The 17550-nt window shown below is 48.1% G+C and overlaps 1 protein-coding gene across 1 annotated transcript in view; it reads left to right on the top strand.

Moving 5' to 3' along the window:
• TP73 (tumor protein p73) overlaps window positions 1–17516 on the top strand; it is a 91592-nt gene extending 74076 nt beyond the window's left edge. Inside the window, exons 5-14 of the mRNA XM_067566716.1 lie at window positions 3256–3442; window positions 5454–5569; window positions 6456–6565; window positions 7274–7416; window positions 8549–8637; window positions 9432–9556; window positions 11016–11170; window positions 11662–11794; window positions 12867–12960; window positions 14965–17516. Coding sequence (XP_067422817.1) covers window positions 3256–3442; window positions 5454–5569; window positions 6456–6565; window positions 7274–7416; window positions 8549–8637; window positions 9432–9556; window positions 11016–11170; window positions 11662–11794; window positions 12867–12960; window positions 14965–15285 — 1473 coding nt within the window. The 3' untranslated portion in view covers window positions 15286–17516. The remainder of the gene's footprint in view (window positions 1–3255; window positions 3443–5453; window positions 5570–6455; window positions 6566–7273; window positions 7417–8548; window positions 8638–9431; window positions 9557–11015; window positions 11171–11661; window positions 11795–12866; window positions 12961–14964) is intronic.
• The last annotated feature ends 34 nt before the right edge of the window (window positions 17517–17550 follow it).

Below are 17550 nucleotides of genomic sequence, written 5' to 3'. Positions count from 1 at the left end.
GTTTTGGCCCTAGACCATTTTGCGATGGAGTACATCAATAGACAGGGGTACTTCTCTATGGTACTGCAGGCGCTTGTGGATCACTGTGGACGTTTCACTGCCATCACCGTGGGTTGGTCAAGGAAGGTGCATGACACACGCATCTTTAGGAATGCTGGCCTGTACAGAAAGCTGCAAGTTTCTTTCCCGACTAAAAAATTCCAATGGGGGATGTTGAAATGCCCATAGTGATCCTGGAAAACCCAGCCTACCCCTTACTGCCATGGCAAGCAGCGCTTCAATAACAGCATGACCATTGAATGTGCATTTGGCAGATAAAAAGCTTGCTGGTGATGCCTTTATGGCAGGTTAGAGCTAACTGAGGAAACTATTCCCATGGTTATAGCCTCCTGCTGTGTGCTCTAGAATATTTGTGAAGCTAGGGATGAAAAATTTCCCCCTGGGTGGAGCACAGAGGTGGATTGCCTTGTGGCTGAATATGAACAACCAGCTGTCAGGGCTATTAGAGGGGCACAACGGGGGGCCATTTGAATCAGGGAGGCCTTGAAGAACTATTTTGACAATGAGCACCAATAAGGTGTCTTTGAAAACAGCACTGTGCCATGCTATGACTGCTATCCAGCTTGCACTGTGTATCAATGTGAGGTGCAACCACCGTGTAACAGAGACAAAAAGATTGCTTATTCTTCACAGAGTATGTCTTTATTAAATAACAACTATTCACAACAGACACAAAAAGCAGGGCTGGAGGGGAGAAAGCAGTGCGAGGCAGTGTGAGCTATGACAGCTGGGTGTAGGTCCAGCCATTGTTCTGGAAGCTGTCTGAAGGGGTGGAGTGAATGGGGTACCGAGACGGGCCGGGAGTTTGGTAGGAATGTGCGTGCTCCAAGCGGGAGAGCATTTGGTGCATGGAGCTGCCCTGGTCAGCTGGGAAGATGCAATGCAAGCTCTCCCCGCCAACCAACCAGCAAGTGGAATTTCAAAAATTCCCAAGACTTTGAAGGGAGGGGGACGGAAGGCTGCAGGGCAGCAGAGCTCAAACTGATGGCTAGAGCGGTCAGGATGGACTTTGTGGGACACTTCCTGGAGGCCATTTACTGCACAATAACCAAGCGTGGTGTCTACACGGACGCTTTGGCGCCAAAAGCTCTAAGCCTCTCGTCAAGGTGGTTTTATTGTGTCGCAAAATGAGGGGAGTTGGGTCAGCGGGGGAAGAGAGGGAATTGCGGTGTATACACCAGCACTGGCTGGTGCAGAAAGCTGACTTTGGTTGACAAAGGGCTGTCGTATGGCAGCCACACCAAGGAGTGAAACGGGGCTTATTCCACGTGTAGCATCGGTTTAAGTTAATCACTGACATGAGGTGCTTTCAAGTTAGTATCATTATAGCAGCTCAGGCCAAAGAAAAGGGAGAGATTTCATCCTCTGAAATCAAGCAACAATAATAATTGGACTCCCCCCTGCCAATGGAAGCAGAACTGCAGCTTGTCTGTTGATTAGGGGCCTAAAACTCCCGACCGTGCTGTCTTACGTCTCTTTGCCCAGCCACTCAGCTATCCTAGTTAGAGTTCCCAGGAAGGAACCGGGAGGAGGGAAGTGTGTCTTCAAGAGAAAATCCTTTTATGGGTTTGCCACTGTTTGTTTTATTTATTTTTTTTATTGGGCAGGGGGGTGATTGGTTCCCCCCACACACACATTTGAAGGGGAGTTGATCAGATACTATAAAAGAGGCTCTTTCCTCCAGTCTGATCAACTGCATCCCGTTCACCCCAGCTTGTTTCAGCTTATCCCTGCAGGTAGCTGACTTGTGCACAACAGCTCCTCTAGCTCCTGGTGGGATCCCTGAGCAAGCCTGCCTGTTCCAGCATGTCGGAATAAGCCTCCCTCCCCGCCCCCACCCAGAGAAACCCCAAGAGTCTCAGCCACACAGCCTGACAAGGGCAGAGCTCTGGGGACTGAGCCGGGTATCCCTGCTGAGTGCATGCGGAGAGGAGGGTTATACGGGCTTCTAGAAGAGGCTAGGAAGGGGGCTGGGGAGGTGATTGCCTGAATGTTCTTGGCTAACTCCCAAGCCTAGCCCAATACGCGGGCAAGCCAGGGGCTCATCCTCTAGGACAGGCTTATAAAACTCCCGTCCTGCACCCACACACAAACTCCTCCGCAGCCAGGCTGCATTTCGTCAGGGTGGAGAGGGTGCAGGGGGTTATTGGAAGATGAGATTGTTGATTTCCCCTCCGTTGTGGGGGCAGGGCAGACGTCAGCCAGAGGGCAGCTGCAGTGCTTCCTTTGTAAGGAAAGCTGTGCCAGATCTCCGGCAATTGTTTTACATTCACAACGGCTACAGCGAGCCCAGAGGCGCCAGGGCTCTGAACTGTCCAGCCTAGAGCGGCCGGGGCTCAGCCCTGGCACAAATTAAGCACTGGGCAGTTGCCTTTGCAGTCCCAGAAGGAAGTTCTGCCCTCTGCCATGTACCTGTGCAGCCCCAGTGACTTGTTGGCCCGGCCCTGACTGGTTGCAGGCATGTAACTGAAGGCAGAAGGTGGCTTTTGGCAGTTGCTTTCCCCAGGTGACTGTAGGGGGAGCCATTGCCCTGCTTCTTTACCAAAGAATCATTTGCGTTGAGCTGCACCAGACATTTTCCCCCTAGCAAACCCTGCCATGTGTTCTGCATGAAAACCAGGTGTGCTTACCAAAGGCACGTGCGTGGCTTGTCCCTCTTGTGCAGCCAAGGTGCAAAAAGGCAGATGAAGCTGGCGCCGTGGAGGAGGAGGAGGGCTGCAGACCAGGTGACCTCAACCAAGAGACCTTTAAAAAAAAGCGGGACATCCAGGTTACAATCTGCCTTGCCATAGGGCAGGGAGGCACTGAGCCTGAGGGCCCCCAATGCACCCCTACCCCCCTGGCCTGGATAAACGAGATGGCAAGCTCTTGCAGGCAGGGAGCGTGTCTTACTGTGGATTAGCACCGTGCCTAGCGCAAAGGGTGGCTCCTCTTTCTGACTGGGGCCTTTCGGTGCTACCGTAATAGAAACAAGTAATAAAGGAGCAAATCCTATGGGCTGTGTGTTTTCTTGCGCTCTAAGACCGGGCTGGTCTGAGCAGTGGTGCCTGGATCCCACAGCAATGAGCACGTGAGAATGGAGACACATTGCAAATCTCCCTGACTCAGTCTCTCCAGTCTGATGCCATGATCCATTCCGCCCCCGGCCACCCTGTGGGCATGCCCATAAGCTCAGCTCTCCCTGCTCTCTTCCAGTACTCACCACTGCTGAAGAAGCTCTACTGTCAGATCGCCAAGACATGCCCCATCCAAATCAAAGTGTCCACGCCGCCTCCTCCGGGCACCGTCATCCGGGCCATGCCCGTCTACAAGAAGGCAGAGCACGTGACCGAGGTGGTAAAGCGCTGCCCCAACCATGAACTTGGACGCGACTTTAATGATGGTAAGAGCTGGTCTCCTGCCCCTCAAATAGCGTGGCAGTGTCTTTGTCAGCTGCCTGGCAGGTGGGGTGTTATCAAACCAATTATTCTGTTTGAACCGGTTTCATGCTGATAACCTGTATCCCAGAGCTTCCCCCAAACCAAGAGTAGCCCGTGACAACTAACAGGGCCCCATGACATCTGACAGGTAGGGTTCAAGACCCTCCATTTTCACTCCTGTACACGGGAGTCTCCCTCCCCTGGAGTACCAAAAAGCTCACTGTGAAACTACCTTGTTTTGCCTGATTTGTGCTGGGAGCCATCACCCCTGGCAGTCCCAGGACTGAACTGGCAGCAGCTGAGACAGATCAGGGCTGAGCAGAGGCAGAGCTAACGAGCCCTAGAAGGGCCTCCTGAACCAAGTGCTCCATCTGCACTGCGCTAGGGCAGCAGCACCCTTTACCTGAATGCTCCCTGTTTTGTCTGTCCTCTTGGCCCTCTCTGCCGGTGGAGACAGAACAAACGCCCTAGGCAAATTATTTCAAGCTCTGATCAACTTTCCTGTTAGATGTTTTTCACCTAACAGCCAAGCTCCAATTTTCTCAAGTTGCTGCTTGTGACACTGGGATAGAATTTTCAAAAGAGCCCCAAGTTCCCGATCCTCAAAGGTATTTAGGCATCTTACGTCCATTGGTGTCACTGGAAGTTAGAACCCTAAATATCTTTGGGGCTCTGGACCTATGTGACTTGGGAGCCTAAGTCCCCCAGACTTCAGTGGAGTGCAGCTACTTAAGTGCTTCTGAAAATTTTAACCACTGATCTCATCTCCCTTAAAAGAAGTCCAGCAGAAGAAACGCAGGGAGCCTGGTCTCAGTTTGGCTTCAGCCAGCACCCTGAGCACCTCACTAAACTCCACCTAGAGAAGACAAAAGGCCCCGAGCCTGAAGTATTGCTTGTGAGATTCCTGCCATTACACCCAGGGTCCCTACATGGGCGGGGGGAGGAAGAGTACACTTTACCGGGGCCCAGAGGCCCTGGGGGCCCGGTCCAGGCTGCAACCCCCATTACAGGAGGGGGTCCATGTTAAAAATTATTCTTGGGCCCTGATTACACCTAGCCTTCTGCTCCCAGCACAACCCTTTGCCTGCTGAAAATGCAGCCCCGCCCAGTGAAATGCAGAAGGCAAGAATGGGGCTGGTAGGCTTTTTGAAAGGGGTCACTCACATGGGGAGAAAAACCCAAATGAACAGTAGTGGTGAAAGCAAATCTTCCTGCATCCCTCGGTAGCCCGAGGTGACCTTTGCACAGGTCACTGGTGGCTCTGCACCATGGAAATGGAGCCACAGCAATGCCTTGCCTGACCAGAGGTTGCCATTGGGAACACTTTGAGCCCACTGGGCTGCTACAGGATTCTCCTGCCTTCAAGGTTTGCGAAGGACTCAGGCTCAGAGGATGAGGGGCAGCGGCCTGGAGTGAGCGTCTCTTGCAAGTTGTTTGTACTGGCCTTCTGTGAGGGGGCCCAGTCCTGGTTTGGTTCAGGCCTGCTGCTAACACCCAGTAAAACTCAGAGGCAGATGAAAGTAGAAGTCAGTTAAACAAACACTTTGGCTCCCCAGGAGAGTTTCACGTTTAGGTTTAATGCCACGCGGGGTTGAATTTTCAGGTCAGTTTTTATGTGGCCTGACTCAAACAGCCCCCTTTGGCCCTGGAGAGCAGGTGGGGCTGAGGGGAAGCTGGAGGGAACAATGTCTACATGTGGAAGTTGAACTGGTTGAACTTCCATAGTTTTTTTTAAAACCACTTTAGTGTTGCACCGGTACAACACTCTTTCCAGTTTAAATCACTTATTTTGGTTCAGTTTAACCCAATTCCTAATCAGCTTAAGCTAAACTGAAACGCAGCTGGTGTAAACCAAAATATGAGCGTCCATACTGCCCCAGTTTAACTAAACTGATTTTATAATCACACTTGTGCAACCTTCTCGGATTGGCAACAAGAAGGGTCTTTCCTCTAACTCTTCCTTCCACCTCTCAGGCCAGTCAGCACCAGCCAGCCACTTAATCCGGGTGGAAGGCAACAATCTCTCTCAGTATGTGGACGACCCGGTCACTGGAAGGCAGAGTGTAATGGTGCCGTACGAGCCACCACAGGTATTCTCTCTGCTTGAACAGGAACGGGAGCACTGGTGGGGGAAGGGTGAAAATAAGAATAGTAGTTTTCTTAAATACATTTACAGCTGCCACACTAATTCTGACTCTGCCCGCAGCAACCCTGCAGCGACTCCATTGGCACCAAGGTAGCTGAAAGCAGCAGCTGCCCTGTGGGATTTACGAGATGAATTTAGATCCCTGACAAGGTCCCTGATGGCCCTGCGGTGTCTGGAGCATAATATCCCTCTTGCTACCGCCCTGGTTAGCCAATACAGTGTGCGTGTTCTCCTTCCCTCTTAGGAGTTGCTAAAGCATCTCACTTTAAAAGAGGAGCTTGCTCCAAACGTGGTGCTCGCAGGGCAGTGTATGGGTTAACAGACAAACGTTGGACCCACTATTAACACCTCAGGGGCACACAAAGCCAATAACTGAATGAAATACAAATTGGGAGTGGAAAGCTTAGCACGCCCTCTAGGGTGCTGCTCAATTCATGCATTTGTTATGTTGATTTCCAGCTGCACTGTCAGCTGGCCAGTTCAATGAATGAAATCTCTAGGCGTCAGGGCCCACAGAACCAGCAGGACACAAAAGTAAGAGGCACTCTGCCATTAGACTGGCTACATACTCCCCCTTTGAGGGGATCAGAGCAAGGGGTCAGAAATCCAGCTTCCCTGCTACCCCCCAGGAATGCCGCTCCCACAACAAACACGCACGAACACCCCACTTCCCCTCCAGTTTGTGGGCTGAGAGACTCTTTGCATCGGCCTGTCTGCATCCCTGTGCTGCGTTGACTGAGTTCTGCCACCATCTCCCCTGGGCTTTTAACACCTCCTCCTAGCCACCGCCCCCAGAATGCTGACTGTGTCATTTCCTCTCTTCGGGGCAGGTCGGGACAGAGTTCACCACCATTCTGTACAATTTCATGTGCAACAGCAGCTGCGTGGGTGGGATGAACAGGCGGCCCATCCTCATCATCATCACCCTGGAGACCAGAGAGTGAGTCATTCTGAGGGTACCTGTGCTGCAAAGCGCAGACATTTCCCCCTCCCCTCTTCACCTCTGAGCCTGGCTCTCCTGGGGCAGTGAGGCGTGGTTAGGAGGTGAAGTTCAGCTGCGTAAATAAATGTGGCTCACCCCATTTACATCTGAAGATGAAACGTGCGGCCTGGGGAGAGCCTCAGCTGTGAAATAGAGGGGTTAGGGAGGTGGGGGTGCACGAGGCCTGTGGCTTCTCTTCCTGCACAGCACTGGTGGGACCTTTCAAGCCTGAAGGAAAACTCTTGCTCCTTCCTGTCTCCCAGGGTGCTACTGTATTAGCCCTTTGCCCATCAGAGAAGAGAGGCCCCCAGGGGGGGAAATCACCTCTAGCCAGAAGGACCTGCACAAGAATCTGTGCATCACAGGGCGAGCTTTAGCACCTTGTGTGCTGCATCCTGCCGGGTGTATTCACCTTGGCTTCTAAGCTCAGGAAATTCTTGCAGAGTGCCCTTGTTAGGTGTGCAGCGGTGGGGAATTGCTTAGCTGAAACTCTTCAGGAAACGGAGGGGGTTTCTTTGTTTTAGTATTTTCTGGAATGTTTAAAAGGTTTTTCAGTAACTGATTAACACAACGTCTACTGACAGAAACCCAGCGCCACAGAGAATTAGGTTTAGGCACAGTCTGATTATTTCCCTAAAAAAATACTGATTTTCGTCTGCTCCCCAGTGGCCAAGTTCTGGGGAGGAGATCGTTTGAAGGGCGGATCTGCGCCTGTCCTGGCCGAGATCGGAAAGCTGATGAAGATCACTACCGAGAGCAGCAAGCCCTGAATGAAAACGCAGCTAAAAATGGCAACATCAACAAGCGCAGTAAGTTCTCCTCTCGGGAAAGGATGCCTGGGCACGCCCAGGGAGAACCCCGCTTTGCACTGCCTTGGACTGCTGGGCTGGTGCCATCCAGGGCCCTCCCCAGGCTTCTGGGACAGCAGCAACAAACCAACAACGGGAATTGGGTGAAGTTTAGATTCAGAGCAACACCAGATCCCCACTTCATAACTCAAGTCCATCTGTAATAAGACAAACCTGGCAGTCAGGAAAACAAACAAGTGGCATTCTTACCCGGGTGCTTTACTGTCCAGATCTGTTTGGTCATTACCGTTATTAAAGGCAAGTGTTTGTTAGTGCTAAGATAGTTAAAGAACTAACATGCTCCAGGGCCTAAGTTTATCTTCGGCAGGCATCAGGAAGGAATTCCTTGCCCCCTCTCCTCCTGTCCATTATTGGCCACTTACATACAGAGGAGTTTTTGCTTTACTCTGAAGCGTTGCCTCGCCCAGAGGTTAGACTAGCAACAGGCAAAACCTGAGTGTAATGCAGGAGGCTAAAGTGGGAGGCAGAGGGAAAGACGTTTCTGTGTAAGCATATTATATTTCATCACTAATTCCTCCCCACCGCCTCCATAAATTTGGCACGTACTAAGCTCAAAGTGATCAGGGGTGTTTATGCGCTCATGGACCAGAGTGTCTCACTTGCCCTTTATCACAATGGTGATAACATCGTTTATTCGCCTGCCAAATATGTACGCTCCCGGCAAGTGGGTGAATTTAATGATCTATATCCATCTCCCTCAGCTTTATCAAAGCAAATCACGTCGGTGGTCCTAGGAACACACAGCAATTCCCTCTCTTTCTCCCCTTGTGAGCTGGAGTCATAGTTTCATTTATGCAGGAAGGTTTGCTTTGTCCATTTCAGGTTCCCCTTTAAAGAGCTTGGAGCTCCTTTCATTGGTAGTCAGGGAAGCCCTACCTGTTTCCCTGGTCCTGGGTCTGGCCGGCCTTCATTCAGCTGGGCCCTTTAGCAGTTGCCTGCCCTGCTAGGAGCTATAGCATTTGCTCGAACACGATTCCCATTCTAATGTTGTGGAAGAACTAGGGAGTGGCGGCTTAGATGATCACCTTTAACTTTATTTTCCCATAATGCTGTTCCCCATCTCCTTCCTCAGCTTTCAAACAGAGCCCCCAAGGGATTCCAGCACTAGGGCCTGGCATTAAGAAACGAAGGCATGGGGAGGAGGAAATGTATTATGTCCCTGTAAGTATCAAATCTCCTGTGGCATGTAGTGTCTGAATCCTGCTCTGGGAATGCAGTGGCACTGGCCCCTGGATAACATGTGGGGAAGCGGCTCCCAGAATTCAAGGTGCAATGGCAATGAAGCAATACTTTATCTAGCTGAAAGGAAAAGGCTGCCCTAGACTGGCATTCCCAGTACACAGCACTGAAGTGCTTTGCTTTGGGTGGCTGGCGCTTACAGTCCTGACGAGTCCTTACAGAAGGCAGACAAGGTGCAAAGAGCAAGACTGGTGGGGCTAAGCATGGGCACAGCAAAGAATGGGGGTGGGGGAGAGAAAGTCCACAACAACCGGTGAGCACTGAGCAGCAGGAGCTGAGATCCAGAATCACACCCTGGAATTGCCTTGCAATCCTGGAGCAAGACAGCCTGCTCCAAAACAAGGCTGCTAGTCACCTTCCTTCCTGATCCCACTGTGGCAAGAGGGAATTGGCCCTTGTGTGCCTTTGGCTCTGCTTCCACTGCCAGGGACTTGGCTACCCCAGCTGTCCTGCTGCTGGGGGAGGGGACACGATATCAGACTCCCACTCTACTCCTGCTGGAAGGGGACTAGAAGAGACCAGGAGTTGCATATTGAAGTCCTCGAGGATGGCTTTCCTATGGAGCTCCGGGCAGCGGCTTGCCTGGCTTGTGCGTAAGGCCATCCTCACATTGTCCTTTGAATGGGCTGGGTAAAGGAGGAGGGAGGTGGGACTGGCTGTGAGAGAAGGCCCTCTGCAAACTAACAAGTGCAAGCTTGCCTTGGTCCTTCATTCAGGTTCGTGGCCGGGAGAACTTTGAGATCCTGATGAAGATAAAGGAAAGCCTGGAGCTCGTGGAACTAGTTCCCCAGCAACTAGTTGACTCCTATCGGCAACAACAGCAGCAGCTCCTGCAGAGGCAGTAAGTACCACAGCCGCATTGTCCATTGTCACCACAAGGGGTCTCCAGAGATACGGCACAGAGACTAAATCCTTAAATGCAAATTAAGCCACAAGACGTAATGGGGAGCCCTGACCAGACACACCCGTAGGGTTCTTACGCTTTGTGTAACTAGGGGAGGTGGAGAGGCCTCTACCACCTTCCAGACACCCCCTCAATTTGATTCCTCCTCCGTAGTCACCAATATTGGGTGGGGGTGGGATAAGGCCTTCATTCTTCTCTCTTGAATAAACTATTGTTCCTCCTTGTTTATTAATTGTTGCCTTGAATGTACACTTGAGAACGTGCATTATGATAATAAAAGCCAGAAACCAGATGTACCTTAATACTGCTACTTAACTCTTACGTCGCACTCTTCAGCCACAGAGCCCAAAGCAGTTTACAAAATGGTGGGTATCGTTCCCGTTCTACAGAATAGATCCATAGGTTCCAAGGCCAGAAGGGACCATGGTGACCATCAAGTCTGACCTCCTGGATAACACAGGCCAGAGAACTCCCACAAAATAATTCCTAGAGCAGATCTTTTTAAAAAAACAACCCATCTTGATTTAAAATGGTCAGTGATGGAGACTCCACCATGACCCTTGGTAAATTGTACCAACGTTAATTACTCCTGTCATTAAAAATGTACACCTTATCTCCAGCCTGAATTTGTCTAGTATCAACTTCCAGCCATTGGACTGTGTTATATCTTTCTCTGCTAGATTGAAAAGCCCATTATTAAATATTTGTTCCCTATGTAGATACTTATAGACTGTAATCAAGTCACCCCGTAACCTTCTCTTTTGTAAGCTATGAAATCTGATTAAGCAACAGCAATGAAAAAATGGAATGCAGAGAAGGGAAGTGACTTGTCCAAGGACACAGACATAGTGACTTGCAGGAACTGGGAGCCCCGGAGTTCTCATTCCATCTCTCCAACTGACTCACTGTGAGAACTTGGGGACATCACTTCACCTCTCTGTCTTCACTTCCCCATGTATAAAATGGGGATAATTCTGCTCCCTTACCTTATAATGAGGTTGTAAAGGGCTTAATAAAGGTTTGAACAAGGCACTGGAGATGGAAACTGTGTAAATGCTAAGTATTTGGATCACTTTACCTATTAGGGTAACTGTACTAGGGTGAAGCCAGCTGTTCTGCATCCCAAGTCCATCCCAGCTGGACAGGTACAGAAATCGGTTTCCTCACTAAAGGGGGCGTCACAATTTGCACCAGTGCAACGTACCCCAGCCTTAAACCAGTGTAAATCATGTCTACAGCTGGGTTTTGCACAGATGCAGCTATGCTGCTGGCTAAAATCTCAATGTGGACAAGGCCAAGGTGGCCGACTGGCAATACCCCGGGGGAGTCCCTAGAGAGGTTTGCTTTGTTCCATCTCCAATGGAGTTGGACTGACTGTGCCACTCTTCCCCATCAGGAGTCACCTGCAGTCACCTTCCTCCTACGGTCCACTCCTTTCACCAATGAACAAAGTACACGGAGGAGGGATCAACAAACTGCCGTCTGTCAACCAGCTGGTGGGGCAGCCACCACAGCACAGCTCCAACTCCAGCCCCAACCTGGGCCCCATGGGTAAGGCATCCCAACTGCCACTTGACATGGGCTCAGCAATCACAAAGGGCCAAGAGGCCAGCCGCCCAGCCAGCAGCTAGACAATATGTAAAGCAGTACAAAGCCCCCGACGCCGAGCTCCAAATTCATCCTCCTCCACGTCTCCCAGGCCAAAGCAGAGGAGGTTACCCTAGACTTGGTCATGAGTAGCTTCTGCAGCTACGTGGCTCGGAACAGCTCACCATGCCAACAGCTGGGAGAGCCCCGCACAAGCCACGCTGCCCCGAGCCATATGGTAGCTGCTTGTCTCCAGTGGTTGCCCCTGAATCTGTGGGTTGTGAGGGTGGAACCTCCAGCTTCTTCACCCCTCTCTCATCCAGTGAGCGACTTCACAGGGAACCCTGCCAGTCAACACTGAGGTTCTCCATTCCCTGCGGTGGGTTATTCCTGCAGAGGGGAGAATGGGCCTCCGTGTGTAAGATGGAAACCCTTCTGCTCTTTCCTGTGCTCAGGACCTGGAATGTTAAACAACCACCCCATGCAATCAAACGGAGACATGAATGGAGGCCACTCCTCCCAGTCGATGGCTTCAGGCTCACACTGCGCGCCTCCTTCGCCCTACAACCCTGATCCCAGCCTCGTCAGGTAGGGACGGCACCAGACGTGTGTTGTGCTGTGCACTGTCATTTCTTGCTCTTTGCCTTCACTCTATAACCTTCAAAAAGTCTGTCTAGCAACTGGTCAACTGGCCACTAGTTCCAACTGAGAAATCACTGCTTGTGAAACCAGAGTTTTCTCCTCACCCCTCTTCACTTCAGAAATTGTCCTCGCCAGCCCATTGCTGGTTAGAAACACAAATCCCCTGCAAAGATCCCTGGCTAATTCACTTTCACAAAGTTTATTCAAACCTTGATCCCTTTAGCAGAATGCTACAAAAAGGCACCTTGCCCTGCTCGTCAGAAACTGGCCTATAGCTTTGCAGATCTTCCTTCTTCCCCCTTCCGAACCAATGGTGACTGGAAATTGCAGTGGAGGATTTATGTCCATACATTAACAGGTCTATAGTCAGTGATTGGATGTGTCAGTTCTTTAAGAAGGCAATCTGCTGTTTTTCCAGATGGTCTACCAGAATCACTGAGTAGCACAATCAGTGCTAGCATTTTGTAGCTGTAGCCAAGCTCTGTACATAAAATAATCCAGAACCAAAAGTTATAGTGCAAAGATTAATTGTTGCTGACCAAATCACTTAAGGTCAAATTCTGCAACCCTTCCTCAGTCAAGTAGCTCAAAGGGGGAGGGGGGCGGAATTAGTCCCTGCAGTAATGCCATGTAAGTCATTTAACTGAGACCATTGAAGACTGCAGAAGCCAGTGGAATTATTTTACAATGAATGTGGTCCCATGAGCTGTACGTGCACAACATTAATGCCAAATTAGTTCATACTTTTCACATGGACCAGTCACAAGAAAACTCTGACCAGGAGTATTAAGCATCCCTGAAATGGGTCCTTGCCATGCTTCCAATTTCTTGTATCCCACACTATCAGAGTAGCATGAGAAGAATTGCCAAGCCTTTAGAAGAAAGAAATGAGTCCACTAAAACATCCCCATGCCCTCACATGAATTCATACGTGTTTTGCTCCACTGGTGACATTTGAGAACACAGCGTATATACCTGACAAGTTAATGCCACTTTATTTTCAAAATTCTTTCTGCAGTTTTTTAACAGGCTTGGGGTGTCCAAACTGCATCGACTATTTCACCTCACAAGGGTTACAGAATATTTACCACCTGCAGAATCTAACCATAGAGGTAAATGCTTTGGGAAGATCTCTTCTTACCACTTGTTTCTATCAGCTGTTGATCCTAAAACAAGGACAAACAAATAAATAAAGGAAATAAATGTGCACCTACCTATCATACAAGCTTTATATTCCCCATGTTTTATGTTTCCCAATTATGCATTCTTTCTAGTCCTGTGGATTTAGAACACTAGGACAATAGGACAATTTAGAACAATAGAAGAAACTGTAGTATTCTTGACTGTTAATTTTTCCAGGCTGTAGGATGCAAGGCCTAACAGAGACCAGAATTAAGAAAGAAATGCAAACAAAAAAAACAAAAACAAAAAATGAAAAAAGGAGGATTCAGGTGCACTCTTTCTCCTCACTCACACTTCTAAAAAAAAAAGCCAAAGATACAGAAATCAAATGTTAAATAGCTTTTCACTAAATATGTCTCCTGCACTCAGAGACTGCCCATAAGCCCATTGAGTCAATGGAAAGACTCCCAATTGATTTCAGTGAGCTTCTGCTCAGATCTGCAGGGCCCAGTTGTCACGTTACTGCTTCCCATGCAAATCACAATTAACTGCACTGGCCAAATGGAGTTACATTAGCAAAAAACAAGAACAAACAAGGTCAGAATCCAGCTTTTTGCGTTTAGCAATTTTGTTTCAACCCTAGGACCTGATATTGTGGGCTAGTCAACAGCTGGTTTTTTTTTTAAATTGGTACATTACATGGGAACTATCCTAATTTTTGTCTAACCCCCTTGCCTCTGGGTGGGGTGAGTTTTATTCTAGCTATTTCTTGGCTGAAGGGCAATCTCTTGGGCGAGGAGGAACCAACTTTGCATGGCATTCACCTGCCTTTGTCACTGATGAAAATTGTAAGGTCATCCAGACAATCTTGACATCAAAGAGGCAAGGGGCTCCCTTACTCCATTAATATAACCAGAACACATCATTCGTTCACACTTTTCACCTGCGACAGACCCAATTAAATCCCAGACTCAGTATGTTGATCAGCACTAAGCTCTTGTCCTGACCCCATCTCATTCTTAAGAAATTTGCTGCATGCCTTCCCTAGTCAGGCAGCTCGGAACCAAACAAGAACACAGATGCTATCATTATTAAAGACACAATGATTTTTCATTGGTAGCTGGGGCCAGTTGCATAGTCTTAGACTAGTTTTGGAACATTTTAATAACTAACCCTGTAAGTGATTTTTTTAATCTGCCAAAAAGCACATTGCTGGGTTGTGTGTCTGAGTTGACATTTTTAACCCCCCTAATTACATACTTACTTTCTATGGAATTAATGCTCGCGAGTGAGTCTGTGTGTTTGGAATTAATGTGGAACTCTAGCAGCAATTCAATACGTCTGAAATACAAGCCATTTGTATTTGTTCTGATGCAGCCTCCTGCATGTATGACACAATCCTGACGTTTTCATGCTTCTGTTTAACATTATGACCGTACCACTTAATGTCTGTGATGAGTAACATGATAGTAAACATGACTGTATACGTTAAGGCACAAGAATCCCGTGACTTCATATTGGTATAGCACAGAAATAACAGGCATCCAGAGCCTCTCATGCATCCCAAGGCAACCTTTGCCCATCCTGTCAGCGTTTGTGACCTGGGATTTTAGTTCAAGGCTTAATCCAGGTTATGAACATAGAGGGGAGGGAGAAATAATTGCAGGCAAGCTGGGCTAATGATTTTCTCCTTATTTCAGTAAATAGAATGAACTGACACCTCACATGGGGCTCTGTGACCCGCACAGTGAAGGGGTTCTGCCTCAAACTATCCGTTTAGTTAATTAGATTCATTTAAAGCAAAGGAATTCTCTTTTCCTTACCACAATTATGTGGTGTATGACCCAAAGCCGTGATCATCTCATGTTTAATTACATGGTTATACCCACGCACATTTACACATTTAATGGTCCATGAGTTTGCCCCTATCTTGCCTGTGCTGTTTAGCAAATACATTTTTGAAAAGACCAACCTTAGTGATGTTATTGTTCTAGGATCTTGGAGCATTGAAGATTCCAGAGCAGTACAGGATGATTATCTGGAGAGGCCTTCAGGAACTCAAACAGAGCCATGACTATGGGGCCCAACAGCTTATCCGCTCCAGCAGTAATGCCTCCACCATTTCCATTGGCAGTTCTGGTGAGCTGCAACGGCAGCGCGTCATGGAGGCGGTGCATTTCCGTGTGCGTCACACCATCACTATCCCTAACCGCAGCGGGGCTGATGAGTGGGCAGACTTTGGCTTTGACCTCCCAGACTGCAAATCCCGCAAACAGTCCATAAAAGAAGAGTTCACAGAGGGCGAGCTCAACTGAAGGTCTCCAGTGGTACAATAGCAAGAGACCAGACATGGAGATTTAAAGGAATAGGGAAAAATATAGAAACCCAGCATGAAAAATGGCAAAACATTTCCAGCTTTGAGTGTCTGGGAAAGTATTTTTTTATACTCACGAGATGGGAACTCAGAGCTGTGTGAGAGGACATGGGCCTGGGACCATCCTCAAGAGGAAAATTCCAGTGGGTTAATGACAGGGGATCAAGGGGAGGAAAAGGGCAGCCCAGACACAAATCTCTTAATGGGCTGTACAGATGTTTTAGCCTCATGTGGCAGAGGAATATTCACTTGCCAATGTACCATGCTACTTCACAGTTTGCTGGACCATTTTTGCATCAAACTCTAATGCAAAGGTAAAAAAACCACATTTTTCTTTCATTAACTCTAGCCTGCCCCACATTCCATCCTATCCTTGCTCTGTCTGCTAAAGAATGGCTGAATCATAAAGACCATTGTCTTGTGAAAACAGGTTTAACCCTCAACTGCTCCACTTTCTTTAGGGATATCTGCCACTGACTGATACCCTAGAACAAAAGGACTTGCTTTCCTGATGGACTGCCAAAAAGTATTTGTTTCTTTTGGTTCTTTGTAGAGCAGAAAAGCAACTTATTTGCTGATTCCAGACTGTGTGCATGTATCTAAATGATATTTGTGTATATAGACACACGTTGTATATACAGTATATTCACTGTGCTGTATGGAGAGATTTATTTTCATGTATGCTATAAACATATTGATAATTTCCCCTAAATAAGACACTACAGTGTCATCATTAAATTAACTTCATGCTCTAGCATGTAAACATTCAAAAACCTGTTATGTTTTAAGCCTTAATTGTTAAAAATTCAATTTTTTTCATTTGGATTTCAAATATGATTCTGGAGAGGCAAATCCTTGAACCCCCACTTCTGGGAGTCAGAGGATTCTGTATAATTAATTGTAATTATTCACCCAAATCTTGCTCAGAGTTCCTGGTATTGCCAGAACTCAGATATTTGTAGCACAACATTAATTTTGCCTTAACCAGTAATTTATGGGTGTAAAAAAAAAAAATTGGATTTCCCACTGTTGCTAATCATCCCCATTTGGTAAAATGATTATATTTTCTGCATCGAGTGGAAATGGTTTCTTCCTTCGCTACAGTTCCTGTAGATAGGTGTTTTGTTGATTTTCCTCAAGCCTTTGTTCCTCTGCTGGTTGAACTTAAAAACTCAGCAGGAAACAGTCAAGCCTGCAGATGTATTCATCTCCATGTCTTGTGCAAGTCAGCTGGAAATTCTCTATGTGAGATTCTGGGAGATACCTCTAAGAGGCACAGCACAGAATTCACAGCTCAGGCAGAGGAAGGCTGATGGTGACTTTAAGCCAACTTTGCACCCTCCCGATCCTGGGCTGCGCTACATCTTCAGACACAGTTTAGACAGCCCTGGAGACCTAAGTTAAGGCAGCTTGGGGCTTCCACACTGTCTGGAATCGCCACAGCACTGCAGCCCTGCCTTTGGCATATCCCCTCTGCAGGGGCTCGCAAAAGGGCCCTTGAAAGAGAGCCTCCCCTTTTTTTTTTTCCACAGTGCTGGCTGTGGAACTCTATTAGCATTCCTTAATGCTGCTTTGGGCCTTTTACCTGGCACAAAGGGGCCAGAACTGGGATAAGGATTTCACCTATGAGTTAAATACAATGTTCACCTCATAAGATCTACCATCTCCTCTCAAACAGGATGGTCTGTCCTCAGTCTTAGGAGAGGCAGTGCCACAGGGAAACTGAGCTGTACCTCTGCAAGTGCCAGCACAGTAGCCCAAGCATACTTGTTCCTGCCCCATTTCTACCCAGATTCCCCCTTCTCCACAGGTAGCTCAGGAGCTTGGGAAGGCAGGAAACCATGCATAGGAGCCACTACTCTGTTCCTTGGAAACTATCAGCTCACTTTCCACTGGCTTTTACCCCAGTCCACTAACCGAAGAGGATGGGAGCCGCCAGTCCACCATATTGAAAGCTGTACACTTATGCACACTGTACTCTTTAGGGATTAGCACTTCAGGGTCTTGCTGAGCTGTGAACATTCGCTTTCTAGTAGTAGCAAATTAAAGCACTTTAATGCTTTAAGTTTTTAAAAATAATCATTCATGTTTTCAATGTTAACTAATGCTTTTTCCAGCAGTATTACTGGATATATTCCAACTCTATTAATAGTATTTTTTGTAATGTTATCTTTTGGAAAATGTGTTATTTTTATAGCTGTGGTTT

Source organism: Emydura macquarii, unplaced genomic scaffold (assembly GCF_026122565.2).
Source record: "Emydura macquarii macquarii isolate MOO-44397 ecotype Brisbane River unplaced genomic scaffold, CSIRO-AGI_Emac_v2 contig_2768, whole genome shotgun sequence".
Lineage (NCBI taxonomy): Eukaryota > Metazoa > Chordata > Testudines > Chelidae > Emydura > Emydura macquarii.
The sequence above is the reverse complement of the archived record's forward strand: the minus strand, read 5'-3'. Positions and strand labels throughout refer to the sequence as shown.